The sequence below is a fragment of the Tachypleus tridentatus genome, chromosome 12, assembly GCF_004210375.1.
Source record: "Tachypleus tridentatus isolate NWPU-2018 chromosome 12, ASM421037v1, whole genome shotgun sequence".
Taxonomy (NCBI): domain Eukaryota; kingdom Metazoa; phylum Arthropoda; class Merostomata; order Xiphosura; family Limulidae; genus Tachypleus; species Tachypleus tridentatus.
This window is the reverse complement of record NC_134836.1, coordinates 8737419-8763729: the sequence shown is the minus strand read 5'-3', so window position 1 is coordinate 8763729 and position 26311 is coordinate 8737419. Positions and strand designations below refer to the sequence as shown.

At 29.7% G+C, this 26311-nt stretch overlaps 1 protein-coding gene across 7 annotated transcripts in view; it reads left to right on the top strand.

Annotated features, from left to right (window-relative positions):
* Window positions 1-25693, top strand: part of LOC143233977 (protein kinase C and casein kinase substrate in neurons protein 1-like) — a 43305-nt gene extending 17612 nt beyond the window's left edge. For 4 of the 7 annotated variants that reach the window (XM_076470930.1, XM_076470932.1, XM_076470931.1 and 1 more), the window contains exons 5-10: window positions 23-249; window positions 1245-1365; window positions 3074-3181; window positions 7928-8082; window positions 16195-16349; window positions 24228-25693. In XM_076470930.1, the coding sequence (XP_076327045.1) occupies window positions 23-249; window positions 1245-1365; window positions 3074-3181; window positions 7928-8082; window positions 16195-16349; window positions 24228-24340 (879 nt within the window). In that variant the 3' untranslated portion in view covers window positions 24341-25693. The remainder of the gene's footprint in view (window positions 1-22; window positions 250-1244; window positions 1366-3073; window positions 3182-7927; window positions 8083-16194; window positions 16350-24227) is intronic. The other 3 variants (XM_076470934.1, XM_076470935.1, XM_076470933.1) reach the window with 1 other exon arrangement.
* Window positions 25694-26311: the final 618 nt, after the last annotated feature.

The window sequence follows — 26311 nt, the reverse complement described above, 5'->3', positions numbered from 1 at the left end:
TTATGGAGTTAATTTTCTCCAGGTAAAAAAACTGCAAGATAGGGTGGCAAAATGTAAGGATGATGTTCAACGCACCAAGGAACGTTATGACCAAGCTCTTCGAGAGATCAATGATTATAATGCTAAGTACATGGAAGATATGACATTTGTGTTTGACAAATGTCAAGAGTTTGAACAAAAGAGGCTAGATTTTTTCAAGGAAATATTATTTGGCATTCATGCCTGTTTGAACATTTCAGAAGATCCTGAGTAAGTAGCTTATTGTTTTAACTATTAAGCAATAACATTAACTCTAATATTAAAAGTAATTGAAGTAATCATTTTTTAGAAGTTGAGATACAATGTTTTTTTTTCATTAGACTGTTTTTAAAGCACGTTTTCCACTTATTATTTTGAACCTTTGAAGACAGAATATTTTATCTTTTATATGATCACATAAAAATATATTAATTCAATAAAATTGTAACTTAGAGAGTTAAACTGGATACTAGTATGCTTATGTAGATAGATCAGCAACTCTTTGTAATACACATCATTCTAGTATTAAAGTGGAACTTGTGAAACATTTTTGTAATCTAAGACAGTTACATTAACATTGCAACATTATTTTCCAGATTAAAAAAAAACTTTTTTTGTAAATAACTATTGTGTGTATTAAAACACACATTATTGTTTCATTAAAGTTTACCATTCTTCCAGTATTTTTAAAGTGTTGAAAATTATTTATTTGAAGAAAATGCATAGTGCTAACAAAGTTCAAGTTTATCTTGCATAAGTTGGCCATGAAAGGTCCTATTTTGTTAAACTTCAGTTAGTGTTTTTATTGGTGCAAGTTTTAATTATATAGTTATCAGTCATTATAATCCTTGGGAGTTAACCAATGCTATTTATTTAATTTTTTACACTATTAATAATGCCTGAGTAATATCTGATTGTTGAGTTGATTGAGTAGCAATTTGTGCACTTTATTTGTGTGAAAGAAAAAAGATTTGTGCAAATAAATTTTTATGCTGGTAATATTATTTAAATATGTGAATTTATAACAAATACCGTTTATGCTTTTGTAAACTAAAAATTTACAATTTTTTGCAATTCTAGCTATTGAATTGTGATAAACATGCTTAAAGCTTTGTTTTAAAATAGATACTGCAATTATGAAAACTTATAAAATACAAACTACACGTTATGACTAACAACTTTAAAGAATTGCAAATATTCTTGTAAATTTGTACACTGTATTGAAGACTGCCACAGATCTATGAAGAATATAAACACACAATACAGAATGCTGATGCTACAAAGGATCTCAAGTGGTGGTCAAACAACCATGGGGTAGGAATGGCTATGAATTGGCCACAATTTGAGGTGGGTGATTTACTTGTAGAAATAGCTTTTGCTTCTTCAATGTTGAGCTAGATAATTAAAAACTGCTATTGAAATATGCATTGTTACCATAGTTTGTTTTGTTTTTGCTATAAATAATTTTTCCCAGAAGTTTCTTTCATATAATTATCACTGAGGTTAATTCCAAGTTGTGTGTTTTCTAATAAGTAAATATACAATAGGTCAATTTTCTGTTCACCTGACATTTTATGTAAGAAAGGGAAGAAAAGTTGATTTTACTCAACCAACATCTGATGCATTATTGTATATTTTCCTTTTTGGGTCATAGCTTGGAACAATCATGTTATTTGTCTGATAGATCAATAAAAACAGTTGATTATTTTATATCTTCACAATATATATAGGTTTGGTTACAAAGAGTATACAAGTGGTTGCTTGCCCAAAAGATGTTTGACATAGTTTTATTCCGCTGTGGGTCATGAATTTGGTTAAGCAATAAATCAGTAAGCTTATATACAGTTTCATGAGTATATTAAAGAGTTACTTAGAAACTGCCTTCAATTCATAGCAGGAAAATTCTCAAAATATAATTTGAAAATAACCCTATAATTAGTTTCATGGAATTAACAGTTTCTGATTGGAAATATTAGGGAAAATGACTGAATTTTGCATATATTATGCTAAATAATAGTAATAGTATGGTTTTCTGAACTGTTTGTGTAATTTTGCTTTTTATTAAAGTTACTGTATTAGTTCAGTCAATAAGTATCACCCATTACATAATGGAACTATTTGCATCATTTATAGTTGGAATCAGATATTCAACTATCTGAATGTGATTTATTTGACCATATTCTTTACTTGTGCTAATCATTATTCTTTTGTTTGGTCATGCACAGATTTGTTTTGCTCAGAGTATTGAATTTTACTCCCTGTGTAATTCTTGTATCTAAGGTGATTGATATAATCTCATTTTTTGTTATTATTACTGGCTGATATTACTTTGCTCTTGTATTAGTAATTGTTCTCTGTTTTGTTGCATCAAATAGTTTAATTTGTGCAACAGTACTAACTCATTATTTACTGAAAGTCCATTAGATTTTACTTAAAGATGTAATGTTTGAAGCTTGAGTATATTAAAGATGTCTAGTGCATATGTACACACATACTTACTACATTTGGGAATGAGATTGCATGATACTTAATACTTAATGTGTAGGATTATTCCCTTGTACTGGAAGGAGTTTAGGTATCTGTTATTTCCTGAGGTAATATTAGAAATTATCATTAAAATTCACCTTAAAAGCTTCCATTTATATATTTTCACTTTGGTGAAAATGCACTAAACACCATATTTCATTAATTATCTGCTCAGGTGTGCTGTTATTATACTGTGAAATTTTAGAGGATAATATTGATAAAACGTAAACCTCAGTTCATTAACAACAATATTAATATTTTCAGTTATGAGGGTAGTACAGAGTTCTTTACTAATACTTTGTTATATGTCATGGTTTTACACAAAGTATTTCTTTAGCAGAAAGCATCAACACAGTTATTTTAATTCCATTTAAATTGAGAAAGTTCAAGCATATCATAAAAGTGATTTTTCTTATTGTTAGCCTTTGCAAAGATTAAAGACTTTCAGGTGTAGACTTTGCCCTTTTCAACTTAATTAGAAAAATTAAGGGGTTTGAATGGGTTTCTCTTTTTTTGTTGTGGCTTATAGGAATATTCTGAGGAATTTCGTGATATAACAGGAAAAACCAGGAAAGGTGCAATGCCTGAAGGTGACATTATGCTTGTGAACCAACAGAAACTGAGAGAAGATTTTCCAGTAATGATAATTTTATTATTTGTCTTTGTCAACAGATTTCCATGCACCTGGTGTTGGCTATCTCGTCCTGTATTCTAAGCTTTCCTTTTCCTGTTGTAGTGATTTAGTCATCATTTTTTTTTATAGAACACTTTTTTTTGTACAGTTTTTATGTTTTAATAGAAGCTAATTAGATACATCTAGTAACTGAGATTATTTTCCAGTGCAATTTGCATAAGTATGAGTTGCTCAAATAACACGATGGGAAACTAGTGAAAGTAATTTAGTTTTACATTGAAGTTAGTCCTCAGTATATGCTACTAATTAAACAGTAAATTGATATGTGATGTGTTGCAAGGTACTAAGAGTTTAGATTACTTGCTTAGAAATCGAGTGAAATAGATTGTTTGTTTACTTATACAGGTCAAGCATCAGTATGAGCCAATTAAATTTCTGTTACTATTAAAGTGCACAAAGATAGAGCAGGTAGGAGTTAATTAGATAGATAGTTGTTGAAAACAGACAAGAACAACATTAATTTTGATAAAAATAATTATTGAGATAACTAAAAACAAATTAGTTAACGAAAAGATAAGCAAAGTATGCTGCATATGGTATTACCAGAAAAGATTAATTATATAAGTCTATTAGGTAACAGTAAACAGCATGTTAGTTACATAAAGAAGTTAAACACCAGGATGAATCTACTGGATAACAGTAAATATCATATAAGTTACATAAAGAAGTTGCACACCAGGAGAAATCTACTGGATAACAGTTACACACCATGAGGTGTGGATAACAATGAAAAGCATATTAAGCACTGGAAGGGATCTTTTGATAAACAGTAAACAGTTGAATTATTTCTAATGAAGTTAAGCATCATAAAGAATTTCGTGGGTAACAATAAATAGTTTGAAGTTCAGTAACTGTAGCAAATGATTTAGTTCTGACATTTTCAGGTGAAAATGATTTCTCAAAGAGTTTTGGGTAAGTCTGCTGTAATGGAGAATTGGCATGATGTATCACAAAATATTTGATTTTGCTAGAATTAACTGAGTTTGAACAAAGAAATAAACAGATTGGATACATTGTGTAATACCCAATTAAAACAACCTTTATTTATAAAAAAAAAAAATGGTATGTACTTGCTTGTGGATGCTAGATGTTGATCTTTCACTGGATTTATGATGTGTATTCTGACTAATCAATTCACTCACAATCTGGAACATAAATTTTTTTTATATCTGACGTTTATTACCTAATGGAAAACATTACATTTAATTTACCTATGGTGATTACCACTACTGTGTCAACCATAGGTGAGGCTAAGTTTGGGATATTATTTGGTCTACCACTGAAGGATACTGGCTATTGACATTGTTGCATATTGTGCAGTGTTACAGTCACTGCCATGTGTATAAAATATGTTGTGTATAGAATGACAAAGGAACAAAGGTAACTAGAATGGAACCAACTTAAGAACTTTTTGTCTATTTGTTATGCAAAAACTGCAGAGAATAAGAATAAAAAATGTTTTGAAAATTTTTACATCAAAATAAGATCCTGCATACAGAAAAGTAATTATAATTATGTAAGGCTTATAGAATTTAAGTATATTTAGTTTATAAAATTCTGATTTTGATTGTTCTCTCTTGTAACAAACTTGTATTGGCAAATTAACTGCACTGGGAACTTCCTTGTAACTGAAAAGTTGGTCAGTCTAATTAAAAGAAGAGTTTATTTATCTTTGAAATCTGGTAGTGACTTGTAGAATTTATTAGGTTTTCTTCACAAAAAATGTTATTACTGGTAGTCAATTAACATCTATTTGGTTATTGTTATGGCTGTATTAAAAGTTCATTGAACTCAAAATGTAATACAGCTATAATTCTAATATATAAACTTACTGAAATTAATTTTTACTAACTTTTGTTTTTCTGTGTGGATTAATTTTCTGCCAAAACAATATGCAAGATTTTAGTATTTCAAATTAGAGAAATATACTTTTTCGTTATACTAATCAGTCGTAGCCGCAGAGAAGTTTAAACAAGAGCCTCAGTTGCAATTCATTCATCAAAGATTGAGGTTTTCACCTAAGGTCAGAGTTGCCACTTAACCCTCTCCCCACAGGCAGGTCAAATCAAAGTACACATGTAACAGTTATTACATTCAAAATTTAATTAAACCACTATAATATCATTGTATACAAATAAACTTTGCTACTAAGTCAAATTTTAATATTAAGTAAGTTTTAAGTTCTTTATTTTGAAAGAAACTTTTTTTTAAAGTCTTTAATCTTTCTTATTAGAGAACTGTTACATTTTTTCTCTCCTCTAATTTATTTACCATCCTTCCCAGAAATATGGAATTTAGTGTCAAGTACTCATTATAATACAGTTATTACTCAGGTGAACCGTAAACTTTATAGCCTTCAGTTTTATTTTATTAGATTCTTAAACTATAAAATCAGACCCTTTTGCCATTTCCACTTGTCACATCATCTCTTTCACAAACTGCCAATAGTTCTGTATCATTTATTCTACTATATTCATTATAATGAGTTACAAATCAAAGTTTAATCTATTATATAATGTGCTATATTATTTTGTTACAAGGAATTGTCTATTTTGCCTCCAGTTTTCAACTTTTTTCTCATAATTTAAAAATGCCAAGGAAAATATAATACCTAAAGGACATTGTTTACTTTGTGTGTTATTGTTATGTGTTCTTAGATGAATTATTTTATTGCATAAAAATGTGGTGAGGAAGTATCATTATTATTAAAAAAAAAAGTTGGCTTAAGTTTCATTGATAGTCAAGAGCAAAAAAACAAGACCTTAGTAAGTGCTATATTGCTTTTTATGTGTTTTCTTTATTATCGTAAAAGTAACTAAAATATAAACCTTAGAAATTCATTAGGTGTGAGATAATGTTAGATTGGATAAGATAATTTTTTTCACCAGGTATGCACAAGCTACACATTCACCAAGTGATTTATAACTTGTGTGGTAGGATTGCTAGTTAGGTGCAGTTCAAAGAGCAATGTAGTGATAAAATAAATGTGTACTTTTTGAACTGTAAACTTTCTAGGATAAACAAACTGTACTTTTCTGTTACAATATGCAGTAATTCTAGAAAGAAGAGTAATTTATATTTGTTTGTGGAAAGTATGATGTTAGATAAAGTGATCGAATGCATATGAAGGCAAGGTAGATAAGATATAAAGCTTTGCTTAGAAGAATGAACATTTGATATTTGTTTGCAAGATTTTAGAAATTACGCAAATGAAGATCATATTGCACAGTAAAGACTCAGACTCCAGATATTCACAGACAAATTTTGTGTAAAAAATAAGTAATTAAATCTGTACAAGAAAACTGTAATATTTACAGAAAGTTTATGAAACTTTGGGAAGATATACCAAACATATTAAAAGTTACAGTAATGAAACTGGAACTGGTCAATATCAGATTACAAGCTTGGCCATTTAAACTGACCCTGTAATGAAAGGGTTAAACCATCTCTACATGCTGAGCCACTGAAGGTCTGTTAACTTATGCATCAAATTTTTATCAACTTGGTAGAGCATCAGGAACCAACTCTTATTCATATTTGTTTTCTTGTCCATTTTTAATACATGTGAAATATAAACTGGTGAGCCCAGTATTTAGTGAGCACTATAACTACATTGGTAATAGTGTTACTGTGTGAACAGTTCCTAAATTTATCTGTTATTTAAATTAGCATTTGATGAAAGGGTTTTATTTCAAAATTTTCCCATAAAAATCAATGTTGAAAGTTTAATAACCTTGGTTACTTTTGAAACTTGTTTTATGAAATTAGATAAAATGAATTAGATTCAATAGATGTACACTGTATTTGGTTAATTCAAATTTTAAATGCTTTTCCATCATTTCTCTGACTTCCTATAAGTTTGAAGTACAAACTATAAAACTAAACCTGATACATACAAAACCACTATTAATAATCTACATCATCAGGTCTGGAATGTCTCAAGGCTTAGTTCCATTTCATTTTGTCAAGAGGAATACTGACAAATATTTCTAACTAACCATTTCAACTTTTAAGATCCAGAATATTTAAATATGTGTTGTAGTTTTTAGGTATTGACTCATTTATAATATAGTGTTTTAGTGATTTGTTTTTACATTATTAAAATTTTTGCCAGTGTGACACTGAAGCCTTTAGGCTGCTTGTGTGTGAAGTTTGAAGCAGTGTTTTGTGTAATATAGGAAATAGATTATCTTAATTTACAATTTAAATATGAAATATCAAAAGAAATGATACTGTCTGCATTACTCATTAACTATAATTCTGTGATAAGTTATAACATTTTTATTTTAGACTTAGAAAAATGTGTAACCCGTTGATCAATTTATTTATGTAATGTATGACAAAAATATTGCTAAATACAGAGTTGTGTGAAGAAAAATCACTTCACATAGCATAAAAAAATATTGCAATCAAATAGTTTTTCAGTTTATTTATTTTTTACATATAATTTCAAAGTTTTTTCCTGTCTCATCACATTCTTTTGAAAGATCATAAAGTCTGTGGTTGTAAGTTTTAATTGTGTTTGTTAGATATTACTATCTTGTCTTGTTTATATGAAAGAGTAATGCATGTTTATTCCTTTAGTACATGAATCTTTACTTAACTTGTGGTCTGTTATATTTAGTGTATAAAAGCATAAACATACATCAAGGCAAAATACAGTAGCATTATTTTATTTGCTGTTGTCAGGATTATTCACCTGAAATACAGAACATATCTAAAAAAGAGAAGAGAGGAAATGTGGGTGAATCAGGCATAATATTGACAACTATTAATCACAGAAGAGAAGCATCAACTAAGGATTCAAACAAAGATGCTTCAATTCGAAATTCTGCAGTTAGTTCGTAAGTACAAAACACCTTAATGACTAACCAAGTTTTTGTGTTGCAAATTATTTAATATGTTAGTATTTTGTTATCAGTGTAAGTATTTAAAGTTGTAAAATTTAAGAGCTTTCATAATAAATATTATGATTATTGTTAGTTATGATAATTTTTAAAATTTAAGAGGATGCAAAGAATCACAATTTTTGCTGCAAAACTGTCTCATTAGAATCTTTATTTTCAATTGATGTTTCAGAAAGTGAAGAAATGCCTTTGATATTTGAGAAAAACTTTAAATAATATTCAGTTATTGAAAACTCAAGTGTATGTAAGTCAAAACATGCAAAAATGTATCTTGATGTATGAAGAAATAACCTCTGCTCTCTTTTAATCCAAAGACCAGATGAGTTTTCTCAGCAGCTTATTATTTCCTGTTTTGGTACTAGTATTAACTTGAATCATGATTTTGTTAATGAGCTAATAAACTAGTTTATGAGTAAATAACTGCAAATAATGTATGTCAGAAGGAATGACAGTTACATTGCCAATAGTAACGTCATTCCTCATCTAATATTTTCATAGTAAATAAAGAGAACCAACTACTGGTTGCCAACTTACCGTGTTTCTCCGATAATGAGACCTACCCATAAAATAAGACCTAGTGTGATTTTTGGGGATAGTTTTAATATAAGCCCTACCCTTAAAATAAACCCTAGTTAAGAGTGGCAGGAAGAGGAAAGAAATAAAAAAAATTAATTTATTAATTAGTTTAATAGTTAGTTAATTAGTTTGTTTAAGTGTTAATCAGTTAGTTTAATAGTTTAATAATAGTTTATTTTAAATGGTTAGTTTAATAGTTGTACTTTGTAACTTCATTTTTTTAATATATCAAAATAAGACATCCCCCGAAAATAAGCCCTAGTGTCATATTTTGGAGTGAAAGTTAATATAAGCCCTGTCTTATTTTTGGAGAAACACGGCACTTGCCATGGTTTTAATGTTACTCAACTTTACATGTTGTTTGTTATATATGTATAATTTTATTGGATATTTAGTTGAAAATTATGTATGGTAAAACTTTTGGAATAGAACTATTTTTATTTCAAAAATGATATTCTGATTATTGATGTTATTGTAGCTCCAAAATTTATACAGTACATGCATAAACAACTAACCCATTGAATGCAGTGAGATTATACAATTTCAACCAAGTGTGTGACCAAAAATAATTTGCATTTGGACTGCTTTATAATTATAGTAGTTTTATTGGTTGTTGGCAGAGTTTGGTATTAAAGCAACAGCAGCTCAAAATAGATATCATTATTAAGCTTTTGTAGATTTCCTGTTGATTGTAGTAGAGTAACATCAGAGATTGGTGAAGCAGTTAGTGTCAAAAGTATAACCTTAAATAGAAATTACCCTAAATAATTTAAAATGGCACTTATGTAATATGTATACAAATGAAAGGAGTAAAATGCTAAAATAAGACTGAGTCTGAAAAAAATGTTTAAGTGTCCAGAGTTTTCAGAATTAGAACAGAGATCTTTTTTTTTAAATGACTTTGAAAGAAAGTTTGCACCTATTTTTTCAAGATAGTTATTTTTCTCATTTATGACAAAGAAAAGAGGCAAAGCTAGTCATCTGTGTTCATCTCATATTTTATTAAGAGGTCTTCTTGGCTTCTTTGCATGATCAGTAAACAATTCAAAAGTGGAAAAACAACTGCCAAAGAAAATGTGAGGGAAGAACTGCAAAAAAAGGAAGTGTGTGGGGATGCTAAATATGTATTATTTTACTTGGCCTAATTATATTATACATAATATATTTAAAACAGGGATTAGGCTTAAAAAGACTTGGCATTCTTACATAATCATCTTCAGAAGTAAAAGTTGAAGTTTCTTCAATACTTATATAACTACATAATAATTTGCATTTCTTTAGTGTCATCTAGACTTAAAATACTCTGTTTATAAAACACGTCCACTATTTTATTTCATTTAAGCCTAAAACAACTGTTTAGCACAATATCTTTGTTTGTATCTTTTAGTTTCTGTTGTTTCTCTAATGTTTAATTCAAATTTCAACTCTATCTAATTTATCAAATTTAACATTACTCTAGTCTACAACATGATGTGCCTGCCACATGTTCTGCTAAGGCTGACTCAATTTATATTTTTTTACCGTGTTTTTAATGTAACAATGTATTGGGGACAGAGTGAGATGTATTGGTCCATCTTGGCAATTCCACCCTCTAAAATAAATTAAAAACAAAAACCATTTAAAGCAAGTCCTCGTCATTCATATACTTATCAAGCTATTTTCTTAAATTTGCTGCCTATACAACATCCAAAGGCCAACCACTCTGTTAGAAAAATAAAACTGTCTTAGCTGAAAATGACTCCTACCCTGTCAAAATTTATACTTGTATTCCCTAATCCTACTATTTTCACTATTAAATGTGAAAAAATATTATGATGCATCAACATTATCAGTTCCCTTTACAATCTTGTACACTTCAGTCACTTTTCTTCAAAAAAGAAGAGCCTCTCCTCATATGACAACCCTTCAGTCCCAGGCACCATACTAGTAACCCTGCTCTGTACCCTTTCCAACAGTTCAATGCCTTTTCTGAGGTAAGGAGCCCAAGATTGAACACAATATACCAAATGTCACCTAACAAGTGACCTGTACAATGAAATTATAACTCTTTAGATTTGTATTCAATATGTCTGTAGATACAACTTTAAATCATATTTTTCCTACCACTAACAATATCGCATAGCTTGGATGGCTTTAGAAACTGATCAGTTACTACACCAAAATCCCTTTCTTCCTTGACATTCTTAAGGTTACTCCCATCCAAATTATACTTATAATTGAAATCATGATAACTTACATGCACTGCTTTGCATTTTTTGTAATTAAAATTTATCTGTCATTTATTTGCCCAACTCACCAAATGATCTCCTTTTATGATTATGTCAGAAGCATCCTCTTCACAACCAGCAGTATTCCAGTACCTTAATATAATCTAAAATTTAAGTAATTTATTGACTATTCCTTCGTATATGTCACTGATGTAAATCAAAAAGAGCAAAGGTCCTAAGGCTGAGCCCTGAGATACCCCACTTGTGACATTACTCAAGTTTGACTGAACTCCATTTATAACAACCTGCTGTTTTATTCCATCCAGCCACTCTTCTATCCAATTTGCCATGTTATCCCCACACCTACAGAAACAATGCTTTTTACAAATGTTTTATGTGGTACCTTGTCAGTTGCTTTCTGGAAACTCAAGTACACCAAATCTACACCCTTATTCTCATCTACATAAGCAGTAACATTTTCAAAGAATGCAAGAAGATTTGTAAGGTTGAGGTTTTTTCTTGTTGAAACCACATTGACTATCCAATGAAATTCTAAACTTTGTTAAATGACTTTACAAAGCAATTTTTAACAGACATTCTAAAAGATTTCTCAGAAGTAATATAAGACAAATGGGTAGTTAATGAATGGGACAGTTTTTATCATTTCCCTTGAAAAGAGAAGCTATATTAGCTAACTTTCAATCCTCTTGTATCTGCTAAATATTCAAGGACTGACAAAAAATAGTAACAAGTGGCTCACATATCCAATTTTTAACCTCCTCCAAATCCCCAGGAGCCTTATATTTTTTTTAATTTCACAATTTTTCTTAACCTCTTCAGAATTAATGTAGTCATTTTGTTTCCATTTATCCAACTGTTCAAGGTGTGGAATACTGCTTAAATCTTCTTTCATAAAAACTGATAAAAAGGCAAAATTTAATAATCCAGTCATTTCATATTCATAAGATACAAGCCTTACTTTATCATCTCTCAAGGGTCCTACTCCCATTTTAACATTTTGTTTGCCATTAATATATTTAAAGAAATCCTCACTGTTCATTTTCACATTTTCAGCCAACCTTTTCTCGTACATTCTTTTTGATGTCTTAATTTCATGTTTCACCACTATTCTTCATATTCTATAATATTCTAAGTCTTGTGTCATACCAGTCATGTTAAATTTCTGAAATTTAAGTTTTTCTTTAATTTTGTTTCTTACATTCTTAGTAAGCCAACCTGGTTTTTACTTGTAGCTACCCTTTTATTTCAATAAAGAAATATTTACCCTGAATATTTAAAAATTTTCCACATCTGATCAGTGTCTCCAAGTAACTTGGCTACCCAGTTTGCAACAGGTAATTCTTATTGCATCCCTTCAAACACTACCTTTTTGAAATTTGTAATCCAAAATATCAGCAAAACATCAAACCTAATAGAGCAATGATCACTTGTACGTAGATGTTCTCTAATTTCTAATCTCCCAATCATTTCTACATTTAAAGTTAACAATAAATCTAAAATACCATTGTTTATAGTAGGTTCTTTGACTGTTTGATGAAGAAAGTAATCCTGAACAGTTTCCAAAAATCATTCTCCCTCATGGTTTGACTCTGGCATTATCCAGTCTATATGCCTGAAATTAAAATGACTCAATTCTAACTTATTAATCCCTTTCATGATGGGTCACAAGTCAAAGACCATGTCATCACGTTTGCTGACTTGTATTCAAAATTAAATTTTATTAAACTACTATTTCATGAATTTGTCAGTAAGTTTGGAATCGCATATTAGATTATAATTCAAACTCTGATAAATTTGTATTAGTTAATTTCTTAATTTAAAAGTAAATATCGAAAGAACACCCAAATATAAATTTTACTGAGTTATATAATATGTTTAATGCAATAATGGTTAAAATTAATGTTTGTGATGTCAAAATACTTGGTCTGTAATTTTGTACAAATTAGGAACTCAAATTAGCAATACTGTTAAGCTACAATATAAAATAAGAACTTCGTATTTTTTTATTTTGCTGAGATGTGGCTTATGTACTGAATAAACACAATGGCCCTGTTCACCTTCTTCCACTTTTGGAAATGGTTCCTTATATACACTTCCTTCAATATATGATGTGAATAACCAATCAGCAGCTTAGAATGCTCTGATTTTTTTGTGTACAAAAACTTGTAATCTTTATTAAAAGTCTACCAAATTTTGTGAATATGCACATACTACATCAAAAGTTATAGTGTAAATACTTAACGTGTGAAGTGTGTTTACAAACTCATTTAAATTATACTGAGCTCATTATGAAAGAGTGAACAGCTAAAATCTTAACCCTTGAACAGTAGCCTTCACCAATTGATGCTGCTACCTACAATATTCCTGCTGTTTAAGGGTTAATCTCATTGTAAAGTTTTTCATTAATTTCATCAATATCATTTGGTGGTTTGTATTAAATTCCTACTAAAAGCATTTTCTCTTTATATCCACTTATAAAAGCCCAAATGGATTCAATCTCCTTGCTCTTGTCTTTAATATGCTACTCACATTTTATAAACAGAAACACTCCCCTCTTCTTTAATACTGTATCTCTATTAAATAGCCTGCAACCCAGTATTCTAAAGAAACTCCACTCATCAAAATCAACTATGCTTGACCATGTTTCAGTTATTCCCATTACATCAAAATCCTCTATTCCTACCAGTGCTTTAAAATCATCTAATTAATTTCTTGTACTTCTAGCATTACAATAGTAACAATTAAGCTTATAACTACTTCTATACTCATCTCCTATGCTAAACTTTTCTGTACCTCTTATTCTTTTTACAGTTAGTTTTTTCTTGGTCCTCACTACTGTGTAGTTCTAGTTTAGAATTTCCCTTACAGCTGAGTTAATAGCCTTAGCAAACAAGCCAGCCACTACTCTTTTTAAACTTAAATCATCCATTCCAAAAGCTCCTTTCTTTCACTGAACTGATTCCATAAATCTAACCATTCTGTATACCCATCCATACATACTAACCTAAGCCTAGTGACCTACTTATAACTTCATTTCCACAGTTAATTATAGGCAGTATTTGTGCCAGAATTAAGTGAAAACTTTTTCTTTAAATGCCATTATCAACCCTTTGTACTTATGAATTAGCTCCTCTGAACTACTTTTCCCTACATCATTAGCCTCTACATGAAACAAAAAACCGTAGCTCTGCCCCGTCAATTATATCCTCCATCTCTGTCCCAGATTATCCTGTCCACATGCATTGTGAAGGAATTTATTTCTAACTATAACCTCTTTATCATTGACACCTTTCTGACTCTTTTGTTTTCCTTCCCTCCAATCCTTGCTCATCTGCAGAAACAAGGGCTGACATTTTTTGTTCTTTAGAGTAGACTCATTATAACTAAATTGATTACCTTTTCTCTAACATTTTTAATGTCATTGTTAACTGATGTATCACTTGCATGTAAAAGTTTAAGGTCCTTCTGAAATCCTGCTGTGATTTCCTATAGTCTTACTTCCTTTTATCTGTTGCTTGCATTTTGGATAGGATAGCCTCCAACTTCTTCAGTCTACAACTACATACAAATTGATATCTTCATTACTAGCTTTCATAAAAGTACATGTCAGTTCTGAGTCTCAAAATAAAACCCACTCACCACACCCATTACACCTAACAAACTGTGAATGCTTAACTTCTGTACTAGTCATAATAATTTTATTTATACTTATAGCCTGTATTCTAAAGCACTATAAATTTAATTATAAAATAGGTAGTCAAAGATTATGAAGACTGTTTTGTTCTATCAAATGATGATAAAACTATGGTCACTGCTAGAACTAGGTAGGTACTAATCCTATTGGAGAAAGATGATGATGAATCAAAACAAGAAATTTCAGTTTGGGCTATTCCTTGGTTTTTGACTTTGAGACACCCTGTTTTTTTGTTATTTTCTGTTTCACTGTGCACTTAGCTTTTTAGAGGAATTGACTGACCATGAATGCCATATTTAGTCTTGTTTATGGTCCTGAAATGTCATCAGTACTATGCACAATGAATATCATCTTTTTCATTGGAGTACTCTTAAATGATGTTTTAAAACAGTGCATGTGTAGAATAGTGAATAGAAGGATAATTCTGTTACCCATAGCAACACTGTATCTCCATCTTTAACTTTGCCAGAAGTGAAGTAATTGTTATTGAACATGGTTCTTAGCAATTGTGAAGTGTATTTACTATCAGAACCAAAAGTATTTATATTATTTAAGTGATCATTAAGGACTTGGATTACATCAGACAGATGATTAACAGCTGGAATGTTTGAATTTGTGTTGACGACATCCATTGAAGTAAAAAGAATGGTGTTAGCTGGTAACATGTGAATAAGCTTTATGTATTTTCTTCTAATCCAAAACTGTTTGTTAAAATATGGAAAAGTTTTCAGTTGGAATATCACATCTTTGAACAACAGGATATAAAGATATTTATGGTGTATTTAGTGTCTTAAGAAATCTGAAGTTTGCTATACTTATTAGGTATAATTTTCTTGATGTATTGATAAATAGTTTTTCTCTGTTCATTTGATGGGGTTGCATGAGCTCTTTTTTAATCAAACAATGCAGATCTTTTCTATTCATGTCCAAAACTTTTATTATCATGAGTTTGAAGTTGCTTAGCCCTGCGTTAATTATCCGGGATCTTTGTGGATCCTAAAAATTTTGAAAACTTGGAAGTAACAAATGGAAACGCACACGTTTGTTGTTCCCAGTGGTTTCAGTATTCAGCTAGTTTGTATTAAATTATTACACTTAGTTTAGGAGGTAAAAAAGGAACAAGTTTTAACATTCAGTGTGTATTTATTGAATAATGAAGGAAGGGTTTTTGAGTGTTTGTGTGTTTTGTTTCCAAAATAATAGTTTATTATCGTTATGTAAACCTTTTAAATTTAAGTTTTTATGAATAAATCCACTATGACCCTGGAAGAGTGACTGTGGAATATATCTACAGAAGACTAATGCTAGGTTAAGGTCTTCATATTTGGCTTAACTTGTATAATAGTTTAGTTTTTATGTGTGTGTGTATCATTTATAACTTTTCTTAGTTTTGTATCTAAGCTTCTTAAGATGCTAGCTGTACTGAAACTGAAAATGAAGCAATAGAATGTGTTAGGTTTTATCAGCAGATTGTGGGTGACAGTACAATGTAGGTGAGTGAATATTTTGAAGAAACTTGTTGCTTGGTATAATATAGATTACATGTTTCAGGAATGGTCAAGAACAAAACCCATTTGATGAAGAGAATGATGAATGGGATGACTACAGTAATGATACCCTAGTTGACACTGGTGAACCAGGAGTACCTGTGAAAGCACTGTATGATTATGAAGGTGCTGAAGAAGACGAGTTAACATTCCACGAAGGTAAGACGTTTGCTCAGTGACAGCTAATTCTTTTGTCTGATGAAAGTACTTATCTAAAGACTGATATATCATTGTTAGAAAGAAATACACAGTTACATGGATTTACATTTATATTGTACTTTAAATATGATGCCACATCTGTACTTTATAAAATTTTGTTTGTCAAAAAGTATAGGCTTTATCTCCTTCCTTCTCACTATTTTTACTGTCCGTCATTCACCATCTGTAATTTTTTTACCAGTTTCTCTGCATGTGTACATTAGAGGAGTAATTACGGATTCCAGATCTCTGTTAACAGAATCGGGGCCAGTCATCATATGTCGTGTAGTAATATTTGTACTTGGGATCTGTCTTGTACTTATACAACCTATAGAATTTTTGTGCCAGTTATTTTCTACTACCTCTACTTGAGGTCTGTCTTATATGTGCATGTTGCCACATTTTCTCTCTGTGCACTTTTGTTGCTTCAAAAGCATTTTTCATCTGGTTATAAAACAATTTCAGTTTTGAACTTCATTTTTTGTTAATTTTCTGTTTTTCATATTTATTTATGAATTCCAAATTTCATTTATATGAAGGAAAAACCTACTCTTTCTACTTTGGAGGTTATAACACAATCTAGTAAGTGTAGTCTTCAAGCTTTTCTTGGTTTCCAGAAGTTCACCATCATATTTTTTAACTAGTTGTTCTATGGAAAGGTGATTGATACTATTTGATAATAGTTTTCAAAGTTGTCTGTTTCCTTACTTGGGTCTGAGAAGAGCTTGTTGCTTTTGACCTAGAACCTGGCATTGTGTTGGATATGTTTCATGACTTTCCCTTTATAGAGTTGATTTTTTTTTTTTTTTTTGCAGTAAGCTAGGAATGTGACCCACTGACTTTGCTAATTTTCTGTTATGAGGGACAAAGTCTTGTAGTGTCTGATTGCTTTCTACCTCCATTCCCCCACTCTTGCTTTTCTGCCTTCTCTAGAAGTCATTTCCATGTTGTTTTTCTCATTCTTCAACTGGTAGTAAGCTTCTTTTTGCTTAAATTTTACTGGTAGAAATTTCAAAATGTTTCATGCATCTTGTAAACAATTATCTGTTTTACTTCAGGATGCAGATGCTACATTTCAGAAATGTCTTGTTTTCTCATCTTTGTTTTGGCTGTTTTTTCCTTAGACTTTCTTATCACAGATTTTAAATTAATGGCTTCCAAATTTAGTGAAAGACAGATTGCCCTTGTTTTATAAATGCCTTTCAGAGGCATTGTATATCTGTACCTTTAGCATTTTCATCTTGTGTTTGAGAATCCTTGGGCCAGATAGGGTTTGCTATATGAAAATTCTTTACCCCAGGCTTTTTTCTTCAAGAGTTATGTCTGTTTTGTTGATTGTCAGATAGATTTACGGGTGTTCCTGATTTAGTGGAAATTATTCATGGTGCTTACTCATCATTCCTTGGTTATTGTTTTGGAGCATCTTCAAGCTTCCTTGGCAGAAGTTCCAGTCTTTCTGTTTAAGGAGCTTTCCTTTTGAGCACTTCAGTATCCTTCAGATTGTCTTCCAGGTATTCTATCTTTCTGTAAGGTCAAAGGTCATATCACATTTTATTTGATAAAAATTTTATTGAAGTACTATTTTATGAATTTATCTCCTTAGGTTTGGTACCAAACTGTAGATTATAATTCAGATTTTAATATTATGCATTATTTATTTATTTATGTTTTCAGAAAAGTTTATTTTAATAATTTGTTTGTAAATAGTAATAATCTATATATATATATATATATATATATACAGTTTATAATAGCCAAATTGTGATTGTATTTAACCATATACTGTTCCACTAAAATATGGCCAAAATAGGTCACTTTATAAAAATTAAAGGTCAGTTTTATGTTATTGGATATGACAACATGATGCATGTGCATTACATTATTGTAACTTCTGTATTATTAGCCAGGGATGGCTGAAAGGTCAATATAATAAAAATAATAAATCTATATAAAGGTATAATCATGAGATATAAGCTATTCAGACTAAACATTTATGTTTTTGTTTTATAATGTATAGTCATTCCAGTACAAAAAAAGGCATAATTTATATTAGTTTCTTAATTTTACATGGTGATTATGAGATTGATCAAATCAACTGAACATGTATAGAGATTCATTAGTAAAAATACTAAAAAATATGAAGTTTTTTCTTAAGAAGCATTTGATAAAACTATCTGGACATAATAAGAATTTTGTATATGAAATTCAAAATTTTTCTGATGCATAAAAGTATTTTTAATCTTAAAATAAATTATTTTGCATGTTGGGTAGACAACATGCAAAAATAAAAAAGTCATGAGAAAAAATTGCTTAACAAACCTTAAGACTTGGTTTTAAAAAAAGTCTGATATTTAGTGTATGAAAACTTTGTAATATTTTCTGATAATCTGCCAAATTTTGTGAACATATGCTTACTCATTTAAAAGTAATAGCATGAAAACTATGAAAAGCATAAAATGGTTACAAGGTTGGTCCCAGGGATCAAACTTATTTTGATTATTGGGGTCCCATGGATCATCAAGATATGGGAAGAATGGGTAGAGGCAGTGTGTCAAGAAGATTGCTGTCTGATATGAGGACTTTTTTAAGAGATCTCTCTCTCTCTAGAAATATGACCATTTAACATATTCAGTTAGTTCCAGACTTGTTTTGTATGTTTCGTCAGTTGACTTCCTGATGTAAATCATACACACATGGTAAGTCTGATAAAGATCCACCAACAAACAATAACCATATCTTTCAGTGTGGTAACACTATTAACTTTACCAGGTGTGAAAGCCTCATACTTCTGTCAGTTATTTTTATTCAGGAACAAGCTTTGTTGAATAATAATTTATTTTAAGTAAATAAGTTCTCTCATATTATGATTTTTTTTTTAGCATGACAGCCTTAATATATTCTATGAAAAAGATTTTGTCTTTGTAAGCCTTGGCTTACTGGACTTACCTGATGAAGAATACTCTGGTAGCATTCATCATAATAATAATACAAAATTACCAATACTGATAGACCATCTTCAGCACTTGAAAACAATCCAGGGCCTGATATTGATTTGAAAGTATTTCAAAACTTTGTGTTGATCATTACCTTTAATTATACCCAAATTAATTATTTTCTAAAGCTTGAGTTATTTTAACCATGGGACTGTTTAAGCTTTGGTTACCCAGGGTTAGTGCTTGATACCCTCCCTTTATGCTAATTATTTGTTTTCCAAGCTGATATCCAGTTACAGTTGTAAAAGTCTCTCTGGGCAGTGAAATAAATTATAGGTCCAACCAATAAATATGTAACCATACAAAAAGAAGCATAAACAACCATCTAACTAAAAATGCTGAAATTTGGTTAGGAGAAAAAATATATAAGCATCCAAGCTAGCCAACAAATCTTTAGAAAAACCTAGAAGTGCATTGTTCATAGGGCACACACACACACACACACACACATATATATACAAGAAAAATTAAAGTTTGAACATTTATAAAATTAACTAGATAAGCTTTATTAGTAAAAGCTTTGTTATCTTGTATCTTCCTATCTGGAATGCTGAGGTAACCAGAAATGTCAGTCTTTAAGTACAAGTGCTTATTTTAGTTTAGTGATGCTGCTGTGGCTTTATGTTCTTTCCTTTCAGCAGGATTCAATTATTAGCTGCTTGTACTGATTCATATTCTACAAACTAATAATTTTTAATACAATTTAACTTTTTTAATAATATTTAAAATTGCTGTAGTTATACATGGTGTAGAAATGCTGTGTTTGAGAACACTTATAAAGTGTCAAAACTTTTCTTGCAAAATATTGTTAGGGAAAATGTTTTGTAGTCAGAATTTTTGCATATCTGGCACTGCCCAGATGTAGCAGAGGTCAGATAATATTATCTGACAATGAGGCATTCAATCTCAGTCCTTATGCTCCTGCACTCTAGGCCTTCCCTCTTGGGTTCACAGCCATCAGATATGTTTGCTAACCTTTTAAATGTTAGTGAATAAGTACTGGTGTACTTCTCTATTATTCAGTCAAATCTGTGTAAGTTTAGAGACAAACATGGCAAAATGGTTAGATGCCAAAAAAAAAAAAAAAGACGTGTTTGTATTTTGGAGCTGTATGTCTGTTATAAAAGTGGCAGTCAAATCTCCCTGTCCAAGAGTGTAATGTAGTAAATAATTAACAAATATTTATTTTATCATACATAACCAAATGTGCATGGGATCAATCCAACATACTGATCTTGTATTGGAGAAGTAATGTTATATATCTTCAGTTTTTTTCAGTATCTGATATTTACAATACCATAAACTGTTGATAACTTTGATAGCAAATACAGTCTTGATTGGCACTCTGCAGAAGATCATGGCTTGCACTTTCTGATCTGTACCTGTGTAACTAGAGTCAAAAGTATTTTATTCTATATCTTATAGTTCATATACTGATAATGGTAACATTATAGAAAACCATAATTGTTTTGTTTTTTTTTTATGAGTTGTATGATGAGTAAATATAACTATAATATAATAACGCTGCACTTGTAATTTTCATGTGTGTTCTTATTAACTGTGACAAGTTAACAATTCTTTTATATTTTATCACATTATGTTGAAAAAACCAGTAACTGTAATTTTAATGGTGAAGTTACATGACTGTTTCTTGGTGTATAACAAATTAATGGTTGGGTAATTACAGGACTACTTCATCTATAACAGGTTAATGGTGAATAGTTACAGGACTTCACGTATAACAAATTAATGGTTGGCTAAATACAGGACTGTTTCTTCATGTATAATAGATTAATGGTGGAAAGTTACAGGACCACTATTTCATGTACAAAAAAGTACCTTAAAGGACTATTTCTTCATGTGTTACAGATTACTTTAACCCTTTCAAAATGGTCTCTGTGTAGTATACACAAGTTTGTCTACACACTTCCATACATTAAGTATTTGCATTATAACTTTTGATACAGCATGTATATCTTCACAAAACTTGGTAGGTTTTTAGCAAAGATTATAAGCTTTTGTACACAAAAAAATAGGATTTTTTAATGAAATATGTTTACTAAAGATTTGTTTGTGAAAACAGATGCTGTTTCACTAATAGTATGTATACAAAGTGATTTTGTGTTATGACTAAAAATTGTTCTTTGTCCCAAAAATCTCAAATATTTGCATAATTTCTAAATTTTCATAAATACATTTCAAGCATTTGTTTTCAGTAAGAGTTTGTTTTATACTCTGTGGGGGTCTGTCACTCAACCAACCTCATAACAATCATTAAAACAAAAAAATGTATATATAAATTTTGCTTTATTCATGCTAGAATGACTACGTATTATAGCAGGAAAATACAAATGTTTAGTCAAAGTAGCTTGAGTCTCATAATGCTCTATCTGAACATATATATATATATATTATATTTTTTTTTATTATATTGACTTTATAGTCATGCCTACCTAACATTACATTACTTGCATTGTCACAGTGATTGTGTACTCAGATCACCTATCCAGTAATATAAAACTGACTATTAGTCTTTTGTGTGTTGGCTGTGTTTTCATAGACAAGTATTTTGTAATATAGTCACATATCCATTATTATAAATTACATATATGTACATAGATTATTATTATTTAGAAATAAAATATTAAACTTTTCTCAAAACATAGAACAATAAATCAAAAAAGTAAAGCAAACAAATTTATTCTTGCTGTGACTTTTATACTTAGTTGTTGCTGAACATAGGTTGTTAAGCCTTTTAAAATTTCACATATGGAGGATATCAAATAAAACTTTTTTTAGGTTTTATACACAGAGCATAACCAAAAAATCATAAATAACTACACTGACACCATAGAATTCCACTATAATTTATTAATCTTATTAACTAAGATTCTTTTAGAATTTATAAAATATGAAACTTTTTGTATACTAAAGATACAACCTATCTCATTCAAATCGTGGATCGATAGAATGTGGATGCTATTTTAAAGATTAAGATGGTGAGGAAAATCACTGAGGACATTCTAAATTGTTGATTAGTTTGTTGTTCATATGTTATATGTTGAAGTAAGTGTATATAAAGGACCATTTCAAAAAATTGAAATAGTTCAATAGAGCCACCATGTTTTATCAGTAAAAAGATAGTTGTTTTTTTTATATTCTAGCTTATTAATATTAGTAATTTGAGTTCCTAATTTGTATGAAATTATAGAATTAGTATTTTGAAATCACAAACATTTGAGTTTAAACAGTGCTGCATTCAACATACCATGTGACTCAGTAAAATTTATATTTAGATTTGTTATTTTAATATTAACTTTTAAACTAAGAAACTAACTCATATATATTAAAAGTTGAATTCAATCTACATAAATTCAAAAAATGGTAATTCAGTAAATTTGTTAATGCAAGTCAACAAATGCAATGATGTGGCCTTTGACCCTGACCCATTATTAAAGGTTAATGGTTGGGTAGTTTCAAAACTGTTTCTTGATCTATAACAAGTTACTTTAATGGTGGTTTGTTACAAGACTGCTTCATGTATAACAATTTAATGGTGGGTAGTTACAGGACTACTTTGTGCATAACAGATTAATGGTGTGGTAATTACAGGACTGTTTCTTCATGTATAACAGATTGATGATGTGTAGTTAGAGGACTAATTCATGTGTAACAAGCTACTTTAATGGTGGTTAGTTACAAAATTACTTCCTGTATAACAGGTTGCTTGGTATTGTTGGTGTAACTATGCAAAAAAAGACTTGCCTCATTACATAAATTATTTTGTCATATGTGATCATTCATTTGCTAATTTTACTTATTTTTAAAAGTGTGCAAGATTTCCTTTAAGTTGATTGAAGCTACATCTTTACTTCTTGTGTTTGTCTGTCCCAGACTGCATAATTTTAATGGCTGGAAAATTTTAAATAAGCCAATCAGTCTCTTTCTCTCTTCTTTTTTTTTTTTTTTTCATATATACAAGTGGAGGCCTGACTTTAATTTTGAGTAATTTTAAGCTTTTAAAGAAAAAAAGAAAGAAAGAATTTTGGAATTTTTAATCACACATTGGTGACATTTTATATTCTGTTAACTTTCAGAAAGGTAAAGCAGAAGTCTTGATTTGTTGTTTTTCAAAATTTTTCAAACTGGAGGGATTTACATATTTTGGTAAAAGAGAAAGTTTAGAAATAAATGACCTTTGCATTCCATATGTATATAAAAAGTTTCCCTTTTAACAAACAGTTGTATATTAACCCTAAAGAAACTGCAAAGGTGAAATGTTAGCTAAAATAAAAAATTTTGTAAATATATCTAGAGTATAATGGTCATTTTTTTTTCAAGACCTTTTTTACCAAAATGAAGTTTCACTTGAGTTTAAAAATATATTTAGAAATTGAAATTTGTTAGTGTCCATACTGCAGTCTCAGAATCAAACTAGTACTAATGTGCTTCTTTAAAATAATTTTCATACTAGATAGAAAACTATTTCTAACATATTTATTTTGGCAAGACTATAGTAATTTACTTATTTACAATATTATGAGAACCTAATGCTAGTTTCACACACTATAAGCAGTGAAAGAACAAGAGTAGGTGTGGTGTTGTTCAACATCTAGTTTTAACCAAATACAAAGCAATGCCATAAATATCAGCATAAAGAACAGTCTTTAATTTGTTGCTTTTTTTTAAAGATTTCTAATTTGATGAATGTTAAAAAATTAAGGTCTTCATATCATTACTGAAATGGTTTTGAAAAATAAGTTAGATTTCCATAAAAGACTTGAATACTGATATTTACTGCAGGTAAATCTTAACCATCTAGTACACACACTACTTATTGTTTCAGGTGATACATTTGTCAAGCTAGAAGATGAAGATGAGCAAGGTTGGTGCAAGGGACATAAAGATGGAAGAGTAGGGTTATACCCAGCAAACTATGTGGAAGTGGTCCACACTTAGTATTTCCTTCACTGTTGGCCTGATGGGAAACTTAAATGATTCATTCTACTCCTGCTTCTATCCACAACTACTAGTAGCCATAGGCAGTGACTAACTGAAGTTTTCCATATATTCATTCCATAAGAGTTTGTGTGAACCTTTTGTGATGAAACATTCTGCAGAGAATGTCTACAAATACTGTCCTTCCTATAATTTTAGGTAGAAGCCAAACTGTTGTAAAGAAAAAGTTAAAACATTCTATTTCTCTGATTTTGATTGATTTTATTAATATAATTTTATATCATATTGTAATTTGAATTCAATACTGTCAAACTGTCACCTCAAGAATCACTTAATAGTTTAATCTCAGTATTAAAATTTTACATCAAGTCTTTTATTTGTGTGCATGATGGTGTTCTAATCAGCTGAAGTGAGGTTACTGTTGTGAAAAAATACTTTGTTTGTGAAAAAAATTTATTGAGAAAAGGAACAAGAACCTGCTTGCAAGATCTGGCTAACAAACCTATTTCTCTGGAGAATGTTGAAGTTGTGTAAATATCCATGTTATGAATATTTGGGTTTTTTTAGGGAAGTAATGTTCATATATTAGTTAGTGATTGTGTCCAGTGACCATAGCAGGAACTAAACATTTAACCAAATATAAAGAATGTTGAGTATGAACTGATTATAAGTTAAGACTGTCAACCATGTTTCTCATAAGTTTGTTAAGGTTTTATTTCTTTCATATTATTTTTTGTATTAACTGGATTTTTTTATGGAAATAAAACTTTAACATTTTTTTAAACTTTTGTATGAAATAATTCTATATTAGAGGTAAAGTATATCTTCTTATCCATTTTAATATCTTATATTCCAAGTTTTGTGTATATGCTATAATGAACAGTGATTTTTGTTCATTTCGTTTTTTTTTTGTTACAGATGTTTTTTCTAACTTTGAGTAAATAAAAATGGTTTAAGTGGGAATTAATTTTAGTATTGTGGCATCCACTACAGCTAAAAGAAGAAAATATGAAAGTTATGATTTGAGTCAAAACAGGTAACATTTATCAATATTATCCTATACTGTATTGAATGAAGTGATATTTTAGACAAACGCTAAATCCCATAGTTTAATTTCAAAACTGTGCAAGTTATTTCAAATCTCTTACATAAACAAGTACGTAAATATATAATTATAAAATAAATCGTAATCGTCTTCATGCTATTTCCATTTTATGGTAAATGTTTGTATTTACTTGTGTTTAACTCTAGCATTAAATGCAGTATCTTTTGTAGGAAAGTTGTCAGCAAAATGTCTTGAATATTTTTACCCTGAATCAGCTAGTTACTATTCTATAAAAGTATTTCCTCTCATATGAAGTGTCTATTGTCATTGATTTTAAACTATACAAATTAGCATACACTCAATCTTCAGGTTCTCTGTTTTGAATAAAAGATTTTTTATTACATTACTATAATTCAGACCTCTTACTACATCAGGAAATATTGAGGGCTTATGTTAATAAACTTTGGGTTTTGATTCTTGCAGTGAGCACAGGACAGATATCCACATTGTGCAGCTTTGTGATTAAACAGAACATTAAAAATATAACTGTCTGTTGGAGAATAAATTCAGTTAAAGTTGTACTGTTTTTTTTTTTTTAGTTACATACTAGTGACTACTGTGTAAAATACATATTAAAAATGGCAATATATAAAAGTATATTCTTGTGTACTGATAATTGATGTTGAAGTCCATAAAGTTTTAATATATTTTTAATTGTCTTCTGGTTAAATCTTGGAGTTAAATTATTTGGTTTAGTTGTCTTTTTCATAAATATTTATAACTAGAAAATACCACAACCAGTTATAAATATTTATGACAAGAGAGTACTGTAACAAGTTCTTGGAAGAAAATGGCTGAAAGGTTGTCTTGAGAGTATTTTAAACTTTCCAGGAACTTCCTTGAAGAAAATGAAACTCTTACCAGTA